Source organism: Seriola dumerili, unplaced genomic scaffold (genome assembly GCF_002260705.1).
Source record: "Seriola dumerili isolate Sdu_G_001 unplaced genomic scaffold, Sdu_1.0 BDQW01000309.1, whole genome shotgun sequence".
Classification (NCBI taxonomy): Eukaryota; Metazoa; Chordata; class Actinopteri; order Carangiformes; family Carangidae; genus Seriola; species Seriola dumerili.
The window spans coordinates 794,271-821,860 of record NW_019174564.1 but is presented as its reverse complement, the minus strand read 5'-3'; the positions used below and the strand labels follow the sequence as shown (position 1 = coordinate 821,860).

At 42.8% G+C, this 27,590-nt stretch overlaps 1 protein-coding gene across 2 annotated transcripts; it reads right to left on the bottom strand.

Moving 5' to 3' along the window:
- Positions 1-22: 22 nt before the first annotated feature.
- LOC111231623 (pre-mRNA-splicing factor ATP-dependent RNA helicase DHX15-like) lies at positions 23-25,614 on the bottom strand. 2 transcript variants are annotated; one of them, XM_022758811.1, is made up of 14 exons: positions 25,393-25,614; positions 23,196-23,538; positions 21,979-22,172; positions 21,533-21,692; positions 20,014-20,232; positions 16,465-16,632; positions 10,561-10,647; positions 9,950-10,099; positions 9,413-9,521; positions 4,615-4,806; positions 3,433-3,555; positions 3,154-3,344; positions 2,080-2,249; positions 23-660 (listed from the first exon to the last, which is right to left on the bottom strand). In XM_022758811.1, exons 1-14 carry the CDS (start codon positions 25,398-25,400, stop codon positions 543-545), a joined length of 2,232 nt encoding a protein of 743 aa, XP_022614532.1. In that variant the 5' UTR covers positions 25,401-25,614; the 3' UTR covers positions 23-542. The 2 variants fall into 2 exon arrangements, with proteins under 2 accessions (XP_022614532.1, XP_022614531.1); XM_022758810.1 differs by lacking the exon at positions 25,393-25,614 and adding an exon at positions 25,219-25,366.
- Between the last annotated feature and the right edge of the window lie 1,976 nt (positions 25,615-27,590).

The following is a 27,590-nucleotide window of genomic DNA, read 5'->3' as shown; positions in this document are numbered from 1 at the left end:
TGACACTAGAAAAATATTTTATTACAAAGTCATTTTTTATTAAGTTGAACAGTTGACAGGAAATGTGCCCCTCTTAGTATCTCCATGACAAGAGAACATCACATTATGCCTGCATCAAAATACAGTATAAATTACATTTGATCAAAAGCGTCTCTTCATGGACTAATGCTGTTTTAGCAGTAGAAGCAAAACACCAGCCAAGAATCCCGAGGTGGGATTTGTTATTATTGATGTCTTTAAGACAAATGTTGAAATTTACATAAAATATCATGCTTCAGACAGAAACGATAACCAATCATACAGTCAGTTTCTAATAGTGTTTCACCCTCTTGGCTCCAAAAACAATGACACAAGGTGGCCCTAAAAAGCAACTGGACACAATTCATCAGTCATTATGAAAATACATTAAACACGGTGAGACAAAAATAGAATTCAAAATTAGGTTGTTGGTGGACATTAAAAAAAATATAGAACGCTCAAATGAGTTCAGATTTTTCTTTGTACAAATACTGAGGATGCTGCTGCAGCACATGCAAACCTTCTTAGTACTGAGTGTATTCCTTGGATGAGAGTTTTGCAATGATACGCTCCAACTGTCTCTTTGCTTCACACTGGGGAAAGTTACTCATCTCATAGTACTGCGGGGCAATTTTCACCAACCTAGGAAAGAAAGCAAGTAAACATTAGTCACAAAAATTGTCTTCGGTGTTTACTTGTGGGAGAACGCTGTTCTTCCATATTCACACGCTGACTGCCAGCGCGGCCACAACAAATTTGATACGTAATTGCACGAGGTCACAGAGGGGGGAAGAGAAACACAGGTAGGATTGTCCGTTTCACCGAGGGTGTGCGGTGCATACAAGCCAACAGCGGTGGGGCTGGCGTCTAATTTTTTTTTCGACTTTTCTCAGTCAAGACTCATATGTAACAATTAGTCGATAAACCGATTAGTTGACTGACTAATCGACAATAATTTTGACGATCGGGTATTTGTTTCAGTCATTTTTAAAAAAAGTAATTATATGAAAATTTCCTGTTTTCTTAGTCTAACATTTTGGACTACTGGTCAGACAAAATAGGACATTTGAAGACATCACCACGGGCTCTGGGAACATGTGATAGGATTTTTTTCCCCCCTCACTATTTTCTGACATTTCATACACTAAACGATAAACAGATTAATCCAGAAAATAATCAGTGCTTTACTTGATGGTGACAGTAATCCCTAGTTGCAGCTCTAGCTGTCATGGGTCTGTACTTGAGCACATGTGAAATAAAACTGCGAGTACAAAGGTAAAATGCAGACTTTCAACTTTACTTTTTAACCGCACCAGATGTGAGATGTAGTGTCACATCAAATCGTCTCTCACAGCAAACACTGGACGTACTGTACAGACAGTAGTAGTCAGGGTACAGTAGCCAGAATGTGCTGGTCCGAGGGAATCAACGTGATAAAACCGCTACTTCTCTGAAACAATGACGCGCGTCGCCACGAGGACTCGGAACAGTGGCGCATCCTGACACAACAATGTGCGTCAAGATGCTGCCGGTGTGCTGGTTTACGCTCACAGCTACAGGTGTGGGTGTCGACGTGCGTCATACACTGCCAGTGTGTGTTGCCCATTCAAGGTATTTATAGTTCTGTTCAAAAGTTTAGGCACCCTTAGGCAAATCCTATAACATGTGTTGATTTTTGAAGTGGGGGAAAAAAAAAAAAAAAAAAAGGAAATACATCCTCTGCAGGAGACAGACCATAAAATGTGTGGAAACACTCATGGGAAAAAAAAAACAAAAAACACAGACAAGCAAATCAAAAGAAGCTACTTAAAAAAAACAACACGAATTACGCGATTGTGCAGAAATCCAAGATGTCTGACACAAGCCGAGTAAGATTTTACAATAGTAATGAGATAACACATGGGTGACATACAGGATATCAGACTGCTCTATCAATGAAGTGTCCATATAAAAAAAAGTACTCAAGTAAATGCGTTAATCAAATGCTTTGCTTGTATTACACAACACAATACAATACTGGTAATTGCCTTTAAAACATGCCACCCCAGAATTGAAACTTACCACTCTGGTTTGATGTCAGTGCACGTGCGGATGTAATTCTTGGTAGTGAGCACAAACTCGTTGTAGAGCACCCACTCGGGCTTGTGGTCCAGCACAGTGGAAGGGTGCAGCTGTACGACTTGGTTGTCCTTCACCGTCAGGTAGTGGCCGGTGCGCTCCAGGTGAGCGATCTGTTTACAGCACAGGAACAAAGAGGGTCATTGCCAGGAAAAAGAAAAAACACTGATAGAAAGGGGGGAAAAAAAAACACACACACACAGCCTTTATTGGTGCTTAATTTAATTTCTGTAACATTTCTGTTCTATCTTAATCTATGTAAATTAATCACACATTGACAAAAAAAATAAAAGTCAACCTGACAGAAGACGAACTTGTTTGTAATCAGGCAGTGATGAATTTTTTCCTACTCTGCAGATACTTGGTAAAGCTGCAGTGGCTGTTGTGATTAACCAAGGCAATCAGTCTCAATAAAGGCCTTTCCAAACAAAGACATGATCTCAAATGCTGTGAAAGCTCGAACATGAACCGCAAATTTGTCTGCGAGATAAAGGTTAATGTTGACAAATATTTAAATATTAACACCATAATTCAACTTGTCAGGTTGCTTGTTTCAGGTAGCCCTGAAAATGGCTCCTTGCAGAATGCCATTTGTTTCCTTGAACGAGGCACAAATTGACTTGATTTCTTGTTATGTGTTTAAAACAAAGCAGCCGTGTGTGTGCGTGTGTGTGCATGTGTCTGCGCGTGTGTGTGCTTTAAAAGGTGTTGATCCATTACAATAAACACCTCAGCTGCATGTTTAGTGAGTGCAAATGTTTTGCACAACAACACATATTTTTTTTTAAATGGTCAAACTCAACAAGGGCAAACTTCAGTGAACATCAGGTCAGCAGTGGAGCTGAATACAAAGACTGCCTTTGCTAGAATAACAGAGGAAAAAGAATTATGAGGAAGTTTAATAATGAGTCTTTAAAAACAAAGTCGCGGGTGACTAATTAGCTATCGTCAACAGGTGACAAATACACTGTTTTTCGTGAGCACAGAACTTCGCCAAGGGGCCGCGACCTGACCGACCTGCATGAAGAAGCCAGTGACCAGCGCTCGGCGGATGTTGATGTAGTAGTCTCTGCTGCTGAAGTCAGTGCTCCGTCGCGGCAGACTGAAGCGGTCCATGATCCTGGACAACTGCTGGCGTACGTTGTCGGCTGACATCAGCGAGCGGTAGTTGACAAAGTTGTCATAGCACCACTGAGTGGACTCGTGGTCTGTGGGAGAAAAGGGTCAACTTAAGACAAATTAGGACACCCGTGAATTTCGGTGAAAAGCGAGTGCACGTATGATCGGGCCACTCACTTTGTTTGAAGGCGTGGTAGACGTTGAGCAGCGTCAGGTGGTCTCCGTCGATGTGGGAAAAGCGCATCTTGGACTCGTCAGCCACCTTCTTAGCCTCGGTGGGTCGGACGAAGCACTGTGGGACTAAACAAGGTTGGTATAGGCCCCAACACAGCCGCCCATAGGGATAAGTTAAGCAAATCCCAGAGAGGGGAACAAGGCCTCAGCTCAAGAGAGGCACAGAACACTTCACAGGGCACACTGTATTGCGAAGTGTTTATTGTGGGAATGGAAAGGTGGAGGGTCAAAGAGAAGGGGAGGGGGGGGGGGGCTTCTCCGTCCTGACGTGCTACTGTATGGTTTTACACAAGATATGGTGAACGTGTGGCACCCAGTCCAAACAAGCATCTCATCTAAAAGCAGTGGTGTATGATTTACCCAGAGGACTCTGGTTCTGCCCTCTCCCCTCAGTGAATTTGCTTTGAATTGCTTAATGTCAAACCTGCTTGATTGTAGCTATAATGGGTAAAAGCTGTGTTTATTGAGCCTCATGGTTGGTTGCTGTGGCGGCACCATTCTCAGGTGTACTTTTGCTGCTTACTCTAATGAACTCAGCAAAAACCTGTCATCCTGAAACACCTGCTTTAAGTGCACACCACGTCCAAACAGCTACTTAAATCCATTTCCCCACTCAAAGACCCTCGCACTCCCTTCAAAGGCGTCAAGATTCATCTCAATGAGCAGCATTCTGCTTTGGAAAGCCTGAAGTGCAATTACTGCTGTAGTAGTTGCTGGTGCTGCTCCAGCTACACCTATACATTTTGTCCAGACATGTATTTTTCCCCTCCTTCACAAATAATAGCTGACACCACTGACTTCATCCTCTGCTTGCCTTGTAGTTAAGTTCAGTAGGAACACATGACACTTATTCTAAGTAGATTAAGACCTCTGGGGTCTGAGTTGATCATACAGAGAAGTCAGCTGTAAATATTATTTTAAACTAAGTTTTTGGCAGGACTTAAACAGACCCATTAAAAGCCTCATGTCAACACAACTAAAATAAAAAGAGGGGTCAAAGACATTTAAGAGACTTAAAAGATAAGTCAGCTGCTCACTGGTCATTTCTAAAGCTTGGTCCATGAGCACAGGAAATGGAAAGAGTAGCAGCTCAGACCCACACAGCGGACCAGCCCTGAGCATTACCTGACAACATGGCAGTGATGGAGAGGATCTCGTTGGAACAGTTGAATTCACAGCTGGCGATGACCATCTTGGCCAGCTGGGGGTCCAGGGGGAACTCTGCCATCATGGAGCCCAGCTCCGTCAGGTCACCGTCGTCGTTGAGCGCTGCCAGGTAGTTCAGCAACTCCAGGGCTCGCATCAGGGTCTCTGGGGCTGGGGGAGACAGAGTGGGAGACACGGGCCATTAAAAAACGTTCCAGTCTCACGGGCAAAACCACACACGGAGAGAGGACAATTTCCAAAACTGTCATTCTTTCATTACAGCAACACTTGAACACGAGACCACTCCAATTGTTCTCAACTCGAGAAGAATTTGGAACCTGCAGGAGAAGAAGTACTGCGTGTTTTTACTATTGCAGCTGAAATGGTTGGTCAAAAAAGATCTATCTGCAACTATTGTGATAAACCATGAATCCTTTCACATCATTATCAAGCTTCTCAAATGTGACCACTTGCTGCTTTTTTTTGTCATATATGATAGTAAACTGAATCTCTTTACATTCTGGATTGTTGTTGTCAGATAAAATAAGATACCTGAAGAAGTCACCTTGGACTCTGGGATAGTATTAATGGCCAATTTTCACTGTTTCCTCAATCAATTAATCAAGAAAATAACCTGCAGATTAATCACCATTGAAAATAATCCTTAGTTGCAGATCTATTTAGGTTTGTGGATCTTCACCGTCACGCTAAATAATACATCTGTCAGGAATTGAATGTAAGATTCAAAGATTCATGTTAAATCTGGCTGTTTTGGGCATTTAAAAATCATACCTCATTTCCTATTTGCGTCTTCAAAATCAAATTAAATTGACTGGACTGTTTTTAAGAAACTGTCAAACATGAGTACTCCATCAACACAGAATATTCACTGCACAAATTTTCACATTCAAGCAACTGAATATCAAAACATAATTTTCCCAAATAGAGGAAAAAACATCCAGGCAAAAATAAAAATGTAATAACTGAAATTGATTTCTTTTTAGCCAGAGAACGTAAGTTAAAATGTGATTTTATGCCATGTGGTTAAGTGGTTATTGGATAAGATATAAACTCTCTTGTTGACTCTGCAGTGGAGAAGATCTGCAACCTGATGAACCGAATTTGACGGAGTATTCGAAAAATAAGAGGCACCCCGAGAGAAAAAGGCAGAGAAAACAATAGAGTTTCATCACCTGCTGTACCTGGGCCTTGAATAGAAGACAAATGCGAGTTAAGAAAAGACACAGACGCTCAAACAAAAGGGAGGCTGTTTGCAGGTTTAGTGGCAGGGAGCATGAGGTGAATCAAAATGAGAAGGCTCTCAGCATGTGATGGCCAGAGTTACGCTAGACAGCAACTTAGCGGAGAAGTAATCATGGCAGAGCTCATTTTTCATCCTCCGCTCAGGCAATCCTAAACAACTAATGCAATTACAGGAGAACTTTCTACTTAATGCTTCAACACAAAAGGCTTCCACCGTTTGGTTAAAAGATTTTTCCTCCAGATGCAATTATTGACCTTTGGCTCCCGAGAGCTGAAGCCTAATGACCAGTTGCATGTTAACTGAAAATTAGCTTCAAGCTCTGGCTGCGATGCTTGTTCACTTTCATTTCTCTCAAGTGCTCCCAAAAAAATTCAATTTCAAACAGCAGGGAGGCATTTTTTTATGATTAACAAATATTGATTTGGGGCATCAAAGCTACTTTTTTTTTTTTTTTTTTTTTTTTTTTTCTTCCTTAAACACAAAGTGAGTGCCGGCCACATTACTTACTACACCAATGGCTTGTGTGGGGCTGAACATAAGGTGAAAATCTGATTTCCAAGTTCTGCTAGCATGATGAACCAGTGTGGAAATTCAATCTATACACAATGCGGCTCATCAGAAAAGTAAGTATTGACTGCCTCAACACACAAGAATCCGATATATTAACCAAGGGCCAAATCAATGAGACGAAAGGCTAAAGGTACATTAAACCACATTGGCTTTGAAAGGTACTTCTTTGGAAATGTCACGAGGCAAATGAATCCCACCCAGCCAAGTCCTTGTGTAAATCGCTACTGATTTCTTTTGGATTTTCCATTTGGTTGGCTGGCTCACAATGTCGCTCCTGTGTTTAGTGAGCGGGGAGCGAGGTGGGCAAAGGGAAAAATAAACTAGATATTTGAGCGTTTCACAGTAAAAGGAAAATCAGGGATGCATTAAGATTATGGACAAGCTCAAATGGAAAAGGCCACTGGCATTTGGGATTGATTACTTTGATTATCAGGGACATCTTAACTCAAATTCAGATGACTTGAAACTTAAAGTGGCAACCTCAGAGATTTTCATTTAAATAAATGTCTGTTAAGTCACTGTATCTGTCGCCGGACAAAGCGACACAATGGTTACTGAGCCTATGGCACAGTGATGAAAGCATTGTAATATTCATATATTTGCAGTATTATGAACTGGGTGTCTAGAAAAAAACGCTGTAAGAAGTTGTTTTTCTAATGCAAACCAAACGTTTCCTACTGAGGCAGCTTCACATTAAAAGCATTTAACCTGCACGTTGACTTTTATTATGAAGTAGTCACAAAAAATGCAACGCGTTTGTCAGTGAGCTTAGCGCATACCACTATCATTCATCCCGAAATGCATCGCCAAAAGAAGACAACGGTCTTTTTCTGCACTTTTCTGACAGCGGATCAGTTTGAAATATTGCAGGGAGTAATGGAACAAGAAGGAGCAGCCACAGTGAGCGGTTAGATAAAGAGCTGCAGGCGACAGGCTGAACACCTCCAACTTCTCAGACAGGTAACCAACTCCTTTCACTATGCTCTGCTGTTTGCAGACTTGTGCCGTGTGCAGCATTAAATGAGATCACGGTTGCTCACAGGATGATGGAAAAAGGCCAATTGTTGCCTGACTTCTTTATTAAAACAACAATAGTTTGTTTTGCTGCTCCCTGGGTTACTGCGACCTGTGGTATTAAACCGCATTTGCCGTTACCACCAGTAACTACAGGCGTAGCCAAATAAACCAGGACGGAAAGCATTTTAAACAGGAAGAAACAATACAAAATTTATGTACCACAATAAACGCTGTAGCATCAAACAAGGGAGACTTTGACTGTGACAATTACAAGAATCTCCTCCATCCACTTATTTAGAATTTAAAACGTGCCAAAAAAAAAACTCACATAAAAAAACTATTGTTTCATCTTCGACTCTCCCAAGACACCTCTTTGACCTGTCCACTTACTCTGAGGCGGGCCTTCGACACAGCGTATCAAAATTGATCTGCTGTAACTAGATATTATGAAGCGCCTGTCCAGGAACTCTCACAGACTCAAAGCACACATCATTTGTTGCACTCCACTAGCTCCAGCTTCCAGTGTGCTCAGGAGCTAGTTAGGAGAAACCTTCTGCCATGAGTGGATCAAGTAAATAAAAGGTAATCCTCTCCTTTCCCTTCACCCCACTGTTCCCAGTTAGGCTCGGCAGACAAGGCCAATCCCATATGTTGGCGCTTACCCTTACGTGTTGTGAGAAATGTGGGGGTGGCGGCGGAGGTCAGTCACGTTTCACTGGAGGAATATAAAGGGAAGGCAATAGCCAAGGTGATAGCACCGCTATTGATGTAACCAATTTCATTCTCAAAATGGCGTTTGCCACAGTGGACGGGGAGAGATGGGTTTAATCTCAGAGGTGAGAAAATGAAACTATATTTGGTGAGAAAAAGGGGGGGGGGGGGGGTTAAGGATAGGGAAAGGAGGGGGTGGTCTCCTCAGGAAGATGTAGGAACACACTCTCCTGAGGAATGCCATAACTTGGCGCCTCAATGAGACAAGGTCTGTGTTTTGGAATAGATCCAGCATAATTCTGATGTACAAGAATTAAGAAATACAAACGGAGAGAGAGCCAGAACATAAACTGTCTGTTCAGACAGAGTACTAACTCTCTCTTTGAACAGCAATAATCTAAACTTAAAGTAGACTTCTCATAAAAACTGCAAAACGCTACTGACGTGTCTGCCAGAGCACTTATCCGCAAATCTCAACATTCACTATGCACTATTTGATATCTGCCAAGATCACTTTATTTTTGCTTTGTAGTCTTTCCCGAGCTCCCGAGAGACACAGCCGACCCAGATTTGATACTGCACATCAGAACAACCACAGTTAAACTAAATGTTGCTAGATTTCATAGGAGCTGCATTTGTATTGATTCAAATGGCACCGAAGATCAAGATCTCAATTTCACTCGATATTGAAGTTATAACCCTTCCAGATCTCATTCATTGGCTGGTCTGGTGACACCCTTGGTCACTGGTAGTGACAGCAGGTGTGGTTGAAAAACACTCATTAAACAGCTGTGCTTAAAAAGTCTTGTCAATAATAATTGCGACTACAATCTGATTTCCTGCTGCACATAGCGCACGTATTTTTCCAAGATAAAAACAGAGATAACACTGGATTACATGCTGCATTGTTTCCTATGAATCCTCTTGTGTGTGTGAAGGCAGTTTGAATCCAGAGTGCAAATGGCGGACCCCACTACCAACAACGAAAAGTACAGAATGTAAATGCAATGCACACAATTCTTATCAATAATCATGATCAATTTGATTTTGGGAAAAATGAAACACTTTTAAATACATTTTAAATTATTGTTTTACCAGGCAAAGATTCACACTCTTGTGGAACTGAATGCAAAATAAAACAACATAAAGAACTATGAGTATACTCTCAATATGTCTTTTTGAGCTGAACAAAAAACAGTCTTTCTTCAAACTAACCTGGTGGATCCATGAAGTCAAAGTGCACCAGGTCATCAATACCCAGCTTCTTCAGCTGCAGCACCACGGAGCCCAGGTTAGACCTCAGGATCTCTGGATATGTGTTGTCCTGTGTCAGTTAAGAGGTACAAGAGAAACCCAAGACCATTCAAAATGTATTAGTTGGGATCTTATTATCTCCTCATGTGTCACTTATTTGTCAGACTGAACAAAGGCCGTGAGTCTAGGGCATTTGAAGGGCTATTTAACTTGTTTAATAAAGATTCCCTTTGCCACACGGCGTGATGTGAAAGAATTGCGCTTTGAAAGTGGAGAACTGGGCCTCCGCAGGTTCAGCACCGAGCTCTTGGAAATATAATTCAGGTAAAAACTAGCAGTTGTAAAAGCAAATACTGAATAACAGAGAGCTTTTCCGGCTTGAAGGCTGCTCTGGGGGGATACAAAGAGCTTGTGGCGTTGAAGAATTGCGAGATATGAGAATCAAACGCCTGTTTCCACCTCGTAGAATTTTAATTTTCAAGCTGCTTTGTTTCTTACCTGCATTTCTGTCTTGTACGCTTTCTCTGTGTAAAGGCGGAAACACTTTCCTGGGCATGTTCGTCCAGCACGACCTGCCCTCTGCTGGGCTGAAGCCTTGCTGATGGCCGTCACCAAAAGTGATTCGACTCTAATCCGTGGGTTATACACCTGATGGCAAAAGAAAAAGATGAAACACATTTCAGGTGGATTAAAAAAAAAAAGAAGAAGAAGCTAAAACTGCAATGATGCAGATTTTTTCAGGGGTACAGGTAAAAAAAAAAAAAGTAGCTAAAAACATACTAACACCCACAATCTACTATATATACAAGCAGCTAGCTCAAAATGTAGACATACACACATACACACAATCCACTACAGTGCATATATAATCTCTTTTTGCACTGTGTGTAAGACTTGGCTCCAGGCTGGTGAAATGTCAGAGGAATGAATAACTGGCTTTTCCATCTTTGCCGCTGTCAGGTGTGCACTGCTGTGTTTATCTGGGGATTCTCAGGCAACAGACGCAGATGATCGCAGCAGATAAAGAGTGGTGGGAGAAGATTGGGGTGGCGGGGAGAAGGGGGGGGGGGGGGGGGGGGGGGGACGGGGGGGGTGGGGGCGGGCCTAACCTTTTGCTTGGCAAATCCGGGATCAATTACAAACACCACGCCGTCAATGGTCAGGGACGTCTCTGCTATGTTTGTTGACACGACGACCTGTGGAAATGAGAACACGAGGGTTAAGAAATGATCTACCTCAGGGGTTTGGAGGAGAAGACCTCAGACTCTGGTATGCGTGGTTATTTAGCAAATCCTTTCCAACCTTCAAACATTCAAATAATGAACAACTTGGACATGTTAGAGATCACAGCAGTTTCTTTGTGTGAAATATTAGAAAACAAAGTGCAGCACAAAATTGGGAAATAAGAAATCATAGTAATTCTTAAGCACAAGGAAGAAAAGAGTGCAGATACCAGCTTTGCTTTAACATGAAAAATATTCCCTGATGTAGGCAAGCTGACTGAAGGAGCTTGTGGAGATGACTCTGTGGCGCTCTGTGCACACTCTGTCTAATGCAACCCAACAGGGGAGTACCACAGCAGTTCCTGCAATCAAGTTCAATGTGCTTTCAATGTATTTGTGGAGAGAGCTGGCTAGGTGCTCAGTGTGCCATCCAAATGCATTACCTCTGTCCTTTCTGTTATGATGTGTGTGTGTGTGTGTGAGGTTGGAGTTTCTGTCTGACTCTCCTCAGCATGTTGCTGCTTTTGTGGAGATGCCAGCTTCCTTCTCTTGGAAAGCTCTTTCCAAAGATTTTCAACAATCGCAGAAAATAGTTGATGTAATGGTTCCTCTTAGGTGACCTGCTTTTTAACACGCTGAGAGCTCAACAATGGTTCCTGCTTTCATCCAAGCATCTTTTCTCCCCCAAAATTCACGGCTGCTGTAGATCTCTAATGTGAACCCAGCACATGTCTGGAAATTTGGAGCACTGCTGTCTGCAGACACGCCAACTGTGCGCAGCTCATTGTCGCTGATTGGCTCTTGCTGTGTGCTACGCAAAGCTGGCTCTGTCAAAGCTGTGCTGCAAACACCACCACAGACACACAGCATTGCAAGTGCAATGCATTAACTTCAGTTTGAAACATTTTGAAAGTCACTGACCTGACCAGCACAAAAGTGTTACACGTAAGTGTTTCCATGGCAGACAGCAACTAGTCTAACAACGCTCGTCGTCACAAAAGTCAAAAGGAGGATGTGGTACTGAAATATTACAATATAATATCAATAAAATATAAAAAATAGTGTGACAAGACATGGAAGACATTCTTTTCATTCCAGTGTTGGATTTTACCTGTTGATACCATCACATCACTGGATGGATGTATTGTATCTGATCAGGACATGTTATGCCTTAATTATAATCTCCCACAGTAACTACATGATGCATTACTGCATAAGAAAATATTACAAATGCTACTACATGCAGTTGCTGGTTGCTTTTTTTTTTTTTTTTTTTTAATTCACTGGGATAGGGAGCAGAAATGTGCAGTTTGCAGTGGAGCTGGCTTGGCTAGATGTGTGTCAAATGGCTGAGTCTGTCTCCTGTCTTCAGTTGTAACAATCCCCACTAGCGTCAGAGACTTGCAGGAGAAAACAAGTTGACCAGTTACAGTTCTTGTTGGCTCCATCTCTTATCTCTGTAGCTGCCACAGCCCTGACGTGTAGATACATAATGTTAGCTGACACGTTACATGTCTTGACATGTTAGCTACGGCATAGCCCACAGCAAAAACGACGGCGGATATGTGCATGCCTCTGTAGCTACCGCAGATATTTCCATTGTAAGTTTTACGGTTGTGCGTATAATGAAATGATTGAAATAAAGAAAATGTGATTTCTTACTTTTCAAAGTGAGCTAACACATGCTAATGACGTAATGATCATCTGATAATGGTGATAACACAGGCGGCTTTTGGGACCGTGCTCATGTGAGGGTGGTGTGGGAATTGATTCAAGCGTCAGGGCAGATGTCATTGTTAACAGAGAAGTGGGTGTGTGGGTGAACTGTGAACTTGCACCATTTCCCAGTCTCAGATCTTTTTCTATTACAATTATCCCCTATAGCAAGATGGACTATGAGAAATGACAGCTGAATTGGAGCAAAAAAAAAAAAAAAAAAAGTCACATCACCCTATGGGTCACTAGCTGTCAGCGTATTCACAAACAGGGAGAGGAGGGAAGAGGAGAGGAGTGGGAGACAGATTTGCAGCTGCTCTCACGCGAACCTTGACCGCCGCTAGGGTGAGTTCTCCTTACATAACAGTGGAAACAGGACTGGACAGAGAAATCCTTTAGATTCATCATAGCACTTCAGACTGTGGCAACCAGGTCATAGCCCACTCTACTGGCAACTGCCACTGCAGTGTCACAGCTTAATATGGAAGTGGGCGTTTGGGGGAAAAACGCCTCTCCACAAAATCTTTCCCTTGCTCACTTGCTCAACATCTACCGAGACAGGAACAAGCTGTAGGCTGACCTAAGCAGTCATTTGGTGGTAGCCGTCTGCTTTCTTGGTAGTCTTTATGATAAAATGCCAAGCACAAAACCAAACAGTTCTCTGTAGTCTTTGCTGATACAGGCCCACAGAACCAATTTTGCACACTTGACACACTTCCTTTGTAGCTGTGCCTCTTCAGCTGTCTTCAAGCTGTGAGCCTTAGAGACTTTTAAATCCCACCTTTTAAGTGAGGATTTCTCTCCAGCCTGAGAATGCCTGACTGTTTAGTTATTAATGCCAGGGAGGGCCTTTTTTCCCCTGCATTCAGCCCTTGACCTCGGGTAATTCACCTGTCGAAAGACTCATTCCCTTTACTATTCAAACAGAGGGATGAAGAGAAGGCAGTGAGCGTCCATATCCATATGAAACTGATCAGACAGTGGTATCTGGAGAATGGATGCGTTATTATTCATGTAGTTTTTGGATGAATGGAGATCTAAATCTGACTGACATAAGAACTCCATGACAAATGTGAGTTTGCTTTATTTTTTTTCCACTGTTCTCCACCTGCTTTGTGGACGAGTTCCTGAAAATACATTTCTAACAACTCCACATCAAAGTTCCAGGTTCTTTCGGGGGTCGCCCACAGTGCTGTCCACACTGATTGGTCGAGCAGACGTGTCGTCACATCACAGCAGGGACAGCTATAACACCCGCACAGCAAGATCCAACTAACATAAGCCATTTGGAGCAAGCTGAAGTGAGCGGAGAATGAAACGAAAAGGACCGGCAAAAGTTTTCTCAGCCAAAAAAAAATGCATGGAAAAAAAAATCTGCAGGTGAAACAAGATTATTAAGAAAATAAAGGATTACAACGCATGCTGTGGAAGAAGCTGAAAAACTACAAAGTCGACATCCTGCTCTCATCTTTTTAACTGCATAACACCCAAAAACATCCCAGGTTGTAAAATACAGTGAAAACGCCAAAAAGAACCTCGCACCACGGACTCACTCGCGGCACAGAATTCAGCGGGAAGCCCCAGGTTACAGCTTGTTAAGTTCCTGCAGTGGAAAAGAGCTATCATAAGCCCAAAGGTGTAGAGGAGTCACATTGTGAAAGCAATTAGCCACACCGTGGCAGTCGGAAAATAAAGTGGCTGGCCAAACACAGACAGACCAGGCTATCAGACAGTGTCTCATGACAGACAGTGTACGCCAACGTCCCAGCAAGGAATGAAAGGCATGGAATGCTTCAAAGTCCAGTAAAAAAAAAAAAAAAAAGGAATAGGTGAGACTGCGCTGCCCTGTGTGTTGGGACACAGTCAGTGCTCCAGCAGATGCCACACATGACACCCTCTCACATTTCATGATCATATGGGTGGCCTCATTGACTGCATTGATTCTGAAGGATTATCCAGGCTGGGGCCATTACACTGAACGCAGGCTGGCTCCTTCCAGTCTGTTGCTGCACTGGATAATCCTGGCTTCTTCATCAGTAATATCATTAGAGCATCATCTCTGCATGTTATTTCTGGGTTATTACCTGCAGGAGAGCAAGTACTATGGCTAACACGGGCCATCTTTCACATTCCCTGCTGGGAGACACAGCCTTGTTGACAAATAAAGCCTTTTCCCCCAACTGCGGAAAGGAGAACGTGCCTGTAGCTGCGTTGACGCGCCCGCATTCAGAGCTCATTGAAATGGATATGTGGTGGAATCACAAGTGACATTTGAGGGAATATTCCAAACGTGACAATGCTAAAAACAAACCTAACACTCATCACGGCACATTTGTTAGAGACAATCTTTGAGACGCTGGAAAGCAAAGTGAGATTATAGTCTTTGTTTGTAATTAGTCAATTGCTGCCTTGGCTCTAAATGATTAAACTGTTCAAAAATGGAAGATCAGTGGCTTTCCTGCAGAAATAGAGCAATGACGAGCTAGTGCTTTATGTTAATTGAAGGGTGCCTAATGCAGTCGTTAGCATGCGTAGCTGCAGACATGGCGAACATTAATCCTTTTTCACTACTTCCTCTTGGGCTGGCTTGGAATGACATCTCTGCATTCTTCACTTGATGAGTCGCTCAGTCGGATATGTAGGAGGAGCACATTTACTTCAAGCATGGCAACTTTTCAATACGCGACCTCGACCGATCCGACGAGCGCCCGACACATCAGATCTTGGGGGAAAACAGGGAATCGGTCGCGCTGTTCGCAAAGCTAAAAGCGGTTGCTGGGTCGACAAGAGTTCAGAGGTCACAGCGTTACCCCGCTACGTTCACTTTATATTCTGAGGTAACTCAGCTCGAGGGAAGTTGGTAATAAGATGTTCACCAGGAGGAAGAAGCAATATACTACGGCGCTGCGTCACGTCAGCATCCCTTTGAACAGCGGAGGCAAATACTGGGAATGACATTTGATCTTTGGGAAAAGATCCTACAGCGGGCAATCAAACAACTAAGAATGTTGAGCCACTTAAACCTGCACAGTGCACACACACGTGACACTGAAAGCCTGGAGAGATTAAATTATAAAAATCAAGACTGTACAGGGAGATGGGGCTACAAAGTCGTGGTAATGTATTATCCAAACTTTGTAGGAAAACCCTCTGGAAATATAAACTCGATGAGGGACTCGATGCCTGTTTCACGGTCAAACAAAACATTTTAAAAGTTTGACTCATTGCACTTATTCACATTGCGATCCACAAAAAAAAAAAAAAATCCAGGGTGAATTCAGCGTTTTTTAAAGTATCGCAATTTGTTTAACTTTGACAGCCCATAAATATTTTTCACTGCTCATATGTCAGCCTGATCTGCCTCAATTAGAGGGGTTGTAGCAATGAGTCATTCATCAACACCGTCCCCTATCAGATGCTGGGGGTGAACGTTTGCTCATTCACTGGCAGTGATGATATTCTGATATTCTGTCAGATCCCTGGCCAACAGTGTGGCAGCGCAGGTGGTGCTGCTGCTACTCTAGTGATGAGCCCATCTGAATACAAACTGTCACACAAAAGAGAGAAATTGTCTTGTGTCTGTATCAATAAGAGGATCATCCACTCCTCTGAGATTAAGAGGTTGGAGAACATCCTAGTATGTTCAGAGAGGAAAAAGTCCTGTTTTTGGTCAGCTTATATAACCTTCCCCAAATCAGACAGCAAAGGTCTTAGGCCTCCTCTCTGAGCAGCAGCAGGGCATGTGCAAATGTAGTAGAAAGATAAAAATGACTGAGAATGCAATACTTTCCTCAGGCTCAGAGGGCGTGAGTAATACCCCAGTTATAATTTAGAGCAGAGAATCGCATGCTGACAAAAGCAGCATATGTTGTGTGAGTCAGTTCTGCACTAAAGCTGAGAAAGGGAAAAAAGTTTCAGTCCCTACCTTCCAGCTCTCTTCCTTTACCCACCTTATTCCCCATCTGTCCTTTCTACATCAACCCCACTCAATTTCTCTTTTACTTACCCTCTCCCTCGAACGCCCTGCCTCAACCTCCCCCTCTGAGTGTTTTTATAGCAACAAGGCAGTTATACCTTCCTTCCGATGGCACCGTTTGGTTTATTGGGCGGGGGTGGCTCAAAGATCCTCTGCTGCTGCTGTGGAGGCAGCGTGGAGTACAATGGGATGATTTTGATATCACCGACGTCAGGCCCCAGGTCGTCAACCTCTCTCTTGATTCGCTTGCAGGCCTCGTCAATTTCCTGAAAGACAGAAGCATGGCAATTAATCCGGGCGTCACTTGTGTATGCAAACAGCGAAATCAAATAGGATCTGAACAACACCTGGATAAACAATGGCGGCGAGTCTGGATGATAGGGGAAGGCGAGGCGGCCGGGGAAACCGTGGTTCCCTGCTACAGTACATTTGTTCTAACTATCGCTCCATCTGACGGAGGAAATTAAACCTGGACTGCAGTATGCTTTGCTGAACTCCCTGTGGCTCTGTTGTCAAATGCAGCAATCACGGAAAACATGGACGCGCACGCTCAGTAGGCACGCGTGCACACACACCAGAGCCAGACAGACTCAAACAGGGTTCATTATTCCACAGTGCAGTATTGTAGAGGGGAATGTGAGATGAGACTGCAGCACTGATGCATAACCAGCGGCAAATCATGGCAGATCAGTTTAGTGAAGCTGAACGTTCTAGAGCCGGTGGGCTGGCAGACAGACAGAGGACCTGAGTAGCACCAGGAATAAGAAAGCATGATAGTGAGCACAGGGCTAGGGCTTATTCTCATAAGGCCTATTGGAATACAATATTAAATGTACTAAAAACACACCCACATGTCCCACAGACACAACCGCCTCACAAACGTAGGAAAAGGTGTTTTATTTTACCTACGCCTACGCACACGCACATGATCACACTTGAAGCTTTTAAGTCGTTTCTGGCATGGCCCAGAACAACATGTAACAGCTTTTCTTTTTCCGCTGTTAAGAACCGTTTTCCTTGTTTTCCTAACAACAATCATTTAATCCTCATGAAGCAGCAGTTACTATATGTGTCACATTACAGCCTATACTGTTGCACCACCTGCAGGCCCATGGGAACAATGCAGCAGCTCAATGAAGGCGACGCTGATGAACAGGCTCTCAGATTAACAAAATCATGTTACTGCTGCTTGTGGTTGGTTTTTATTTTGTATGCCACACGACAACATAGAAAACTTCTCAGACCCTGATGTTTCCTTTTATAAAATCCCACTGTGTTTAAATTAGTTAAAGCGATGGCTGAAAGTGACTTCATTTGTACCACCGTGTGAAGCCAGTAGCACTTGCCTTGACATGAGAGAGAACCATGGTGATGTTTCCTGTTTTCCTTCTGGAGTGAAAGTGTGTTATTAGCCCTGTTTGTCCCCTTGTTCATTGCATTAAGTCAAACCCTGCTGATGGCCATGTGCCTCTTAATCAACACAGTGACAAGTGGAAAATGGTAAATCTGAATGGATTGGTAAAATTATCCTGGGTATTAATAGCCTATCAAGCCTCTGGATGCAGCAGCTGCCATGGAGAAAAAAATGGACCTCTTTGCCAAAGCGCTGGAAGCAAGCTGGCTGTCTGTCCCTTAGGGACATGAAGACAGAGTGTGTGTCTGTGTGCACACACACATAGGGGCAGTTGGCCAGTGTTGGGAACCTGTCCACCAGCTCTCCCCGCGACCCCAGAAGCAACAATCTACAGCCAAGCTAATAACCGACACATTTAGGAGCTCCTCTTGACTAGCAAACAACCCCCCTGCCAATCCCCATGTTTTGATGTTAGCTGCTGAGGGGTAAGCTTAAATATTAGGACTTATCTTTGCTCAACAGCTGTGATAAGTTTCGACTTTCTTGTTTGGGGTTGGTGCTTCAGTTCTATTTGTTTGTGGAAGCGAAATATCTCAGAGAAAAACTGTTGAAGAGAGAGAGAGAGAAAAAAAAAAAAGCAGAGTACTGTGCATTTTGCTTTCGTCTGTTATAAATTAAACAGTCAGATAAAAAGAGTCCACGGCTTTGCGATGGATCTGCCTCCCGATCATTAGTCTACATCAATGTTGCTGGGAGACTGAAGAGGTTAAGGAGCGCTTGAGGGGCACGCCGCAGCACCCCTTTGAACACCCATCTCTGCCAGACCTACCACACATTAACTTCTTTAACCCAATTAGGAGGGGCTGATAATGAACTCGCTGTGGGAGTGCTCTCAATAATGCTTTTCGCTTGACACAGTGCAGAGGGGGTGGAATATGCATCAACAAATTACATCTAACTGCAAAAAATAAAAAAATAAAAAAAATCTCTAACACACCACTTGCAAATATCTAAAACTTTCCACATTCACAGGAGTGACTGTCAGTGTTTCTGCCGGTCGGAGCAGCTGGGATACCACGTAATCGAAAATCAATTACCAGCCCTCAAAGGAGACCACTTCAAACACCGTGCCCTCCAATGACTTCATCCCCTTCTTAACAAGCTGCATATTGATCATGCTTTGACTAATGAAATCTGACGAAGGTGTGCTGCATCCGTCAAGCTGCTGCTGCTGAGTGACAAATAATTACTGCTAATAAACATGTGATCGGAGAAGTCATGCACACAACAACATGATTCCTTGAGTGGATAAAAAAAACACAAGTTATCACATGTTCTCCAAAACCATTTAATCAAACCTGCACAGACACTGTCGGCTGTGTCAGGCTTCTCTTGTCCAACGATCAGGGGATTAAAACATTTGTTGGTGTATTTCCCCCTCTCTCTCTCTGCGCGTGCGCGCGTGTGTGTGTGTGTGTGTGTGTGTGTGTGTGTGTGTGTGTGTGCGTGCATGTGCGTGCGTGTGCGTCCACCCAACTGTGACAAAATTCATCATTTTGGGCATGAACCCTGCCCCCCATTACACATCAGTGGACAACATTTGCAGGGTGGGAGGGAAAGAAATAATAAATGACTTAATTTCAGAGATCCGTGGGAAGGGCAGAATCTGGGTCACTCCTCGTAATTTTTTTTCCCTTCGCTGTGCAAATCCTGGTGGTTTCCCAAACAGGCACAGTCACATGAATTAACATCTATCAGTCTGAGGATTAATAGTTTCCTGTGGAGAGGATGGATGCGTGCGTGCGTGCGTGCGTGCCTGCACATGACACAGTGTATGTGAGCAACTCATATATGTTATTAGATTAATGGGAACACTCTTAGCAGAGATTTGTTTGGACAGAAATAACAATATTATACATGAATCTAGTGTTGAAACTGTAAGATTAGTTGATTAGTAGATTAGTTAACCAAGATAATTTTTTTTTTTTTTTTTTTTTTTTTTTTAAATCAAGCACTAATACCAAATTGACAATATTTGTGTTTTGGACCTGACAAAGAACACATTTTATAAATCGCATTTTAGGCTCAAGAAAATTCTGATGGGGAGTTTTCTGACATGAATAGAAAATATGACTATAATGTATAAACTAACTAACTAAAAATAATCATTAGCTGGACCTGTATATGTATATCAGAAAGTGTCTAAAGATAATATAACTATATTTCCTGGCTTTTGGAGATCAAAATGGGTAATCCATGAAAAAACTCTCATTAAAAACCTATGGACTCGTACCTCTTGTCCAGTGAGGAAGAGCAGAACGTCCCCTTCATCCTCCTCACACATGTGGATCTGGATCACAGTCCGGATGGCTGCCTCCAGGTAGTCCCGCTCTGGTTCCGGCGTGTAGAAAATCTCCACCGGGTGCGTGCGACCGGGGATGGTTAGCAGTGGGCAACTGTCAAAGTACACCTGGAACTTACCGGCGTCGAGCGTGGCGCTCATGACAATGACCTGGACAGAGAAGGGCACAGGAGCGCGAGTGAGGTGGGAGAAGTTTGTCAGGGACGACGTGTTCATAAAAGAGGTGAAAGAAAAGATAAAAATAAAAAGTAAAAAACAGCAGAGTGTAAATGACTGTGGTGATTATGGGAGTGGGCGCTGAAGTGAAGAATGAGTTAACACGATGAGTATGGTTTGGTGATGACTGGCGATAAGAACACAGGCTAAGTGGATAACAGTGCAACCAAATACAGGATAGATGAAGAGTGCAAAAAGTTAGACAGGATGGATAACGCTCTGAATTAGAATTTAGGATGAGCGCGTTGGCACAAACCCAAGATGGTGTCTATAGTGTAGAACTTGGCATTACACTCCAAGTCACTGACCTACACAGAGCTATGACAGTCCTTGTTCCTGATATTGGGTACACAATGTTCTCTCCAGAGCCATTAGATAGAGCGCATTAGGATTCTGATGGGAAACATGTCTCCGATTTTCAATCTCAAACATTTTCAGGGGCCAGCGTCTCTGCATTTCGCTTTACGCTCTGTGAGACATCATAATTGCTCTTAATCAAGGCAAATTAAACTTTCAAATTTGGTAGGGGATGGGGATGAAGGAGATAGAGGGGTGTGGGTGGATGATCATTCCCAATAACCTAGACCTCATTTAACAGTCCGCGAACAACAATCTAACCTTTGATTCCACACTGACAAACAACTAGTCATTATCCATCTGCTGTATGAGAATTATGTCTGGCACACACTGCCTATAAAACTTCTGCCTGCCTGTACGCTCCCATCCACATCCGACACGTTGCTGTTCTCCCCCCTGCTTGATTGGCTTAAAATGGGGGCTGACTCTGGGACCAATCTCCGCTAGTGCTGCGGTGCAGAATAGATGTGCATTTCTGAGCCTAACAGCAACATTTCTCTCTCCTCAACAGATACACAGCTGTCAGACATGGGGACACTGTCAGGAAAAATGTGACAAAAGGAAGGAGTGACAAAAGAGGGACATAAACACTGGATGTCACTGATTTTATCCTAGGGGGGGAAGCAATATTTAGAGCTTTAACAGTGTTTTGTAAGCATTAAGTGGGACTTATTTATGGAAACAAATCAGACGACTGTCAAGGGCATTTTCAACAACCAGTCTGGAGATAGGGCAAAATAAAAGTAGGTAGACTAGATTTCCCAGAAGAGTGATTGTGCAGGATAAATAGTTACATTAAGATTTAGGAAATTCTACTAAATGCACCTGCTACCAAATCCTGAAAGTAAGGCCGTAAAAGAGAGACCCTTGTTTTTACCTTGAGGTCAGACCTCTGGCGGACCACCTCCTTAAGAACCCCCATGAGGATGTCTGTAGCTAACGTGCGCTCGTGGGCCTCGTCCAGGATGATGACACCGTAGCGCTCGAGTAGGGGGTCGTTCATGGCCTCCCGCAGCAACATCCCATCTGTCATGTACCTGTGGGTGAACAAAAGAGATCCAGCAAGGTGGGAACACAGACAGTTACATACAAAGGTTTTATCATCATGTGCAATTTCATTATCTGATAAAATCCCCGCTTAAAATTATAAAAATAAGCAAAGCAATCCCACAAAGAGACATTTCCTTTCAAAATGCTATGGGCAAGAAACATTACACTTTGCCTCCATGTATTGGGGCAGTAAGAAAAAAAACATAAAGATAGATTTCAATAAATTCAAACCCATTCTTAAACAAATCTGGATTTTCAAAACGACCTTCTTACTTGAGTACGGTCTTGGCAGAGCTGCAGTCTTCAAACCTGATGGAATAGCCCACCTCCTGGCCCAGCATGACATCCATCTCATCAGCCACCCTCTGGGCGACACTCATGGCTGCCACCCTCCTGGGCTGGGTGCAGGCCACTGCTCGCTTTGGTCCCGGCATTGACCGCACCATTTCAACACACCACTGGGGGATCTGCAAGACAGCAGACAAGTTGGGTTTTGTTTGAGTAGATAAAACATGTGAAAATAATTCTTAATAAGAAAAGGCAAAGAAGTTAGATGAATCCAAGGCAGCAGGTGGAGGAGGATGAAACTAATTAGCAGATGCACCAGCCTATTACTAATATTCCACAAAAATAAAAGATTAACATTAACTACCTGAAAAGTGCTTTTCTACAGCCTGCTATTCCCTGCAAATCAAATACCTATAAAAATCATACCTGTCACAATTTCACTGAAGGGATGCTCTTGTTTTGAGTTTCAAAACATAAGCAGCTTGCTAAGACAGGCCTTTTGTTAGTTTTCTATTTTCATTTTAAACATAGGTTTCCCTGAAAACATGAGAAAATTGTGAATTTTATTTTATCCACAATCACCAATCCTCCAGCCTTTTACGAGCATTTTTAGGCTAAATACAGTATCAAACATTCTGTCTTAAATTGAAAGAAATACCATTCATTTTTACACTTAAGTGCATCTCTGATTATTTTTCCTCTCTACATTCACAGAATGATCACCACAGATGACGATCCCTAAAAAAGATCCATAAATGCAGCCTCTACGAAAGAGTAGACCTCAAAAACTCATGATCAATGGGTGGAATACACAAATTTTCTACCATCAAGCCAGAAAGCACGGACAAGATTACACCATTTCATTTAAGAAGTGTTTGAAAGATAGTTTATATTCCCCTCAGGAGGATTCCAACCAGTGATTTACTCTAATCTTCTCTCTTGCAAATTCTAAAAACAGACAACCCTCTCTTTCAAGAACTTCACATAAATCTAATAACCACATACTATGAATCAGCTCCACAGAGACACTGTTTGAAATGCAGCATCTGTTCACCGCACCGTTTTTTTATTACACCAATTTCATCGCTGAATTTCAAATTTTGATTTTATCTGACACGTTTCAGTCATATCACAGTAAAAGTGTATTTGTCGGGGCAACTGACAACAAAAGTCTGGTGTCGCTAAACCTCCTGCCTTTCTACCTGTGTGGTCTTTCCAGAGCCAGTCTCTCCCACCAGCACAAAAGACTGGTTCCGCATCAGGATGTCAGTGAAGCTCTCTCTGTACTCCCAGACAGGCAACTGCAGCCGCTTCTTGAGGATCTCATAGTAGCGTGGCGTGTGGGGCAGGTTGGTGAAGGGGTTGATTTGCTGCTGTCCGGGGTTTTGCTTGAGGAAGCCTCCAATGCATGCAGCTGAGCTGTTGGGCAGCCCAGATGACTTCACATCCCCGCCTCTGTCACGGTCTCGATCCCGGTCACGGTCCCGATCACGGTCCCTGTCCTTCGACCGTTCATCACGTTCTCTGTCCCTGCCGTAGTCACGCCTGTGAGAGGAAGATGCACAAGGTTAAGATTTGATGAAGCATTGCCACACAAACAAACCAATTTAAATCAACGACAGAACTCTCAGCTGGCTGTAACATGAATGCATGCAACAATTTTGGCCTAGAAATGGTCTAGTGAATACACAACAGGAGATTAAACCAAACATAAAAGCCACAACATGAAATGGACAATGCACAAATATTAGGCCATGTCAAGTTCTTTCCTTGGAGAAAAAAAAAAATTCACATGAAAAGGTTAAAGCAAATTCTTATTCACAGTGGCATAATCAAGTGTAGCATGCAAAGGTCATGGATAAACTAATTGTCCACAATGTACAGCAATTTTTTCTCCTATTCCAGAAAAAAATTCTTTTACGTCTTCAAATGGAAAATATGAATCATTTATTTCCCAACACTAGCTGGAAAAAGCTGTGCAAAGTGCAGACTTTAAGGTGGCTGCACACGGGCCAAATGGAAAAGATGCTGTGTGAATGTCTCATTTTAATAACAGGACTGATACAAAATGTATCTAGCGATTAAGTAAGACGTAAATGACAATGACACCTTGATCTAGCAAATATGCAAATTAACTAGCAATTTGTATGTGTTGCACGTTTATATTGAGCAATTATGTTTACAACATAATAACACAGTACTAATTAATATCCAGTTTTGTCCATGTATGTATGACAGCTACATACAGTGTAAAAGAGTTGACAACAGAGGTGATGCCAGGCATGACAACTAGAGAGCTGATGAGCATCATCCGGTCTGAAACACATCATCACCAAACAGCTTGTCTGGATTTTGGCATAACTACCTTCAATGTCCTTGACTGTGGGGAAGCTGCAGTCTGCACTCCAGACATGATGCTACTATTATTACCTATATTATTTGTACATTATATTGATATTATAATTCACACAGTGCACTGTTTATTTATCCTGGTGGGAAATTTATTTCGCCTCTCTCTCCCATAAGATCAATTCGACGTCAAATCCAGAGCAGTGACCCTGAGCTTGTACTCTCGGTGTCACTTGACAACAGACAAGCCGGGGCGCCTCAACCCAGGTTCCTCCAACTTCTACAGGACTGTCGAGTCATGTATAGACTCATATCAACCCTCAGCAATCCTATAATGAGCCCAAACTGTGCTTGCCTTTACAGCATATAGCAGCTGATTTGGGACTGTAAGATGAGACATGTCAGTAACATCTGACAGGGCATCTGGCTTAGCGGCTAACATTAGCCTGACTCGGGGTTCTGTGTGCAGCCGCAATGCACCTTTCCGCCTGTGTTTTGTAAATGCTACATGCCACAACAACCAAAAGTCTGTACTGACATGTTCACTTTGTTTCATGAAATGTATGCCTTTTTCTATCTATCTAACGCATCGCTCAACCTAGCACCGGCTAGCATGTAGCCACGTGCAGACCAGACCAGGCCAGTAGTTGGATAACTGTTTGCTAAGTTAGCTACATTAGCCGCTTTCGCCCATTAACTGCAGCCTTGTGCATGGTAGTTATCCTTTCATGAGTCGATGCTAACTTACTAGCTAGATTTGTCACGAGTTAACGTTAGTACGGCTAGTTAGCAGCGGGACAACAACAAACAGTCTGCAGCACTCCTCAAAGACACCGCAACAGCGGGATGCTTTTAGGTAATGCTAACGCTACATACCCATCAGAAGACCTCTTTTTACTCGATGAGTAATCGTCACCTAAGTCTAAGCGGTGTCGCTTGGACATCCTGCCACCGGGATCCATCCAAACAACGGCTTTACCAAATGATTATTCCATGCAGATATTCTCTAAACCGTTAAACACCGGCAAAATGGCGACCGGAAGCTCTTACCTCATCATTATTATCCTTGACAAAATGACTCGTAAGCCGCGATTTACTTGTGAGACCAAGTGAGCACGGTACAGCGAGAAGGTCCCAGCTTTACCGAGTACTGCACATGATGTTGCCTCTGAATGCTCGTTGCTGTGCCCGCAGATACAGTGCAGTGGTTCGGGGATGCGTGGGAGGATGCAGGAGGTCTGCTGCCTCTCGGTCGGGATGATGATGTGCCCGCCAAACAACACACACACACACACACACACACACACACACACACACACACACACAGCCTCGCCCCCTTCAGTCCGAAGCCTCTCTCACTGCAGTAAAAGCAGGTCTGTGTCTTGTCTCAAACACTGAGCAACACATCTGAAACCATGTTTGGTTTGTGTGCCCCTTTGAAAAAGTGTTCATCTAACAGAACAGAGCTGAGAATGTGAAGTGTCTGTTGGTTTGATGCTCCAGGGAAAGTAAGCTGCAATATGATTACTATATGGGGACACCCTTATTTTACCTGTACTGTAGTTTACAGGACTAATTGTGCACAAACACTTGATCCAGTCTGGAAGTTGCAACCAAGAAAGGTGAGGAGCATGAAAATTTGTACTTCTGGGTTTTATTATAAAGGCTTAGAACCCTTTTCAACCTCTACAATTATAAAGTGATGAATAATCTGTTACTGAAGACAATCATTGCCGTTGACACAGGTAATTACACAGCCTGGACATTGCTAACAAGCTGCATAATGGCAAATGGCTCATTGCATATAGCAAGGGGATTGATGGTGATGGTTAAGGAGAAGTCAGCGTTAGAACAAAGTCATAATGCTCTAATATTCAAGGATAATTTAAAATACTGGGGATTTTCCACCTTTCTGTCTGTCTCTCTTTCACAGGCTATTAAATAGAAGTCCAATTGTGTATGAAATAGCTCTGGCAAACATAGCTGCAGAGCTGGTGGGGAGAGCATGGACAATACTGAGGACTAAGCATTTACAATATTGCTACATGAATTCAAACTGCAACAATAATTTACATCTGTCCAGAGTAGAAAAATAGAATCTAGAATGGATTGTGGATTGGATTAATTATTGCCCTTGCAGACACAAAATGACTACAGAGATGCAGAATGACCCCAAAAAGGGCCACAAAGGGACACAACTAGGCCTATATCAAGACGCAAAACAGCTGCAAAGATGCAAAATAACTACAAAGAAATGCAAAACGATATTTGTAGTCAGCAGTCAGGAGGAGTGCATTCAACAACACACAATATAAGTAACTTACGTTGATAGTTGTTTTTTTTTTTATTTTAAATCTAAAGCATGAAATGCTCTTTGCCTGTGAGGTCGTGTGTTTCTGTTGCATCAGTTTGTAGTCCACTTTTCGGTGCAGTTTGTGGGTTTGCATAATGTGCTAATATAGCATTAACAAGAAGTTTTAACAAGTCTCTCGGCTACCAATGAAATGTTATAAGGATGAGGCATTTCATCAAATTGGACAATGGAGAATTAAGTGCTTGGCACAGAGGCTATTGGGAGATTACAAGAAATATGCTAAAGCTTTGCAAAACTTTCAAATGTATTTTCAATCATAGATTTATTTGCAAAAGGCATTTATTTTGAAAATTATAACCTGGGGACTTGATGTGGGTTTTAATATCAGACAGTAAGTAGGTAAGTTCTGCCTGAAGATGTGCAAAGTCAGCAAAATAATATGGTGTTTTTAGTATTATTATACTGCTCATGGTTATTTCAGTCACACACTGCCTACAAGTGTTGGGAATGGACACTCATGCGGTGTTGCTTGTTAAATGAAGCCCAGCATCACACTGTCTTTGGGTCAGCCTGAGATCTATGGAAACGTCCTTTATAACCAGGGCGAGTCAGATGGACGACACAAGCAACAAAACTGCCTGTTAGTGGAGTGAAAAGGTCGAGTTCATGGGAAAATAGTCCTGTGGTAAAGCTTCTGACAAACAAAGCGCAACTGAGAATGCTGTGACTGCTATATTGAAATCACGTGGCTAATGACATATTATGTTGGTGAACAAGTATTGTAGCATAATTTGAGAGGAAATGTTGAGCTACAATGAACTATGAGACTCTTGAACTTTGATGAAATACCAAAGCGGCTTGCCTTCCTGAATAAATCTTTTCATTAATATCTACTTCTGTGCTCCTTTTTTGCTTTGCAACAGCTGCGCAAGAT

Coding starts and splice junctions, on each gene's coding strand:
- LOC111231623 (XM_022758810.1), bottom strand. CDS start 25,304: ATGGATCCCGGTGGCAGGATGTCCAAGCGACACCGCTTAGACTTAGGT. Junction 22,173..23,195: donor GCTCTGGAAAGACCACACAG/GTAGAAAGGCAG, acceptor GCTGTCTTGCAG/ATCCCCCAGTGGTGTGTTGA. Junction 661..2,079: donor ACTGACATCAAACCAGAGTG/GTAAGTTTCAAT, acceptor TTTCTTTCCTAG/GTTGGTGAAAATTGCCCCGC.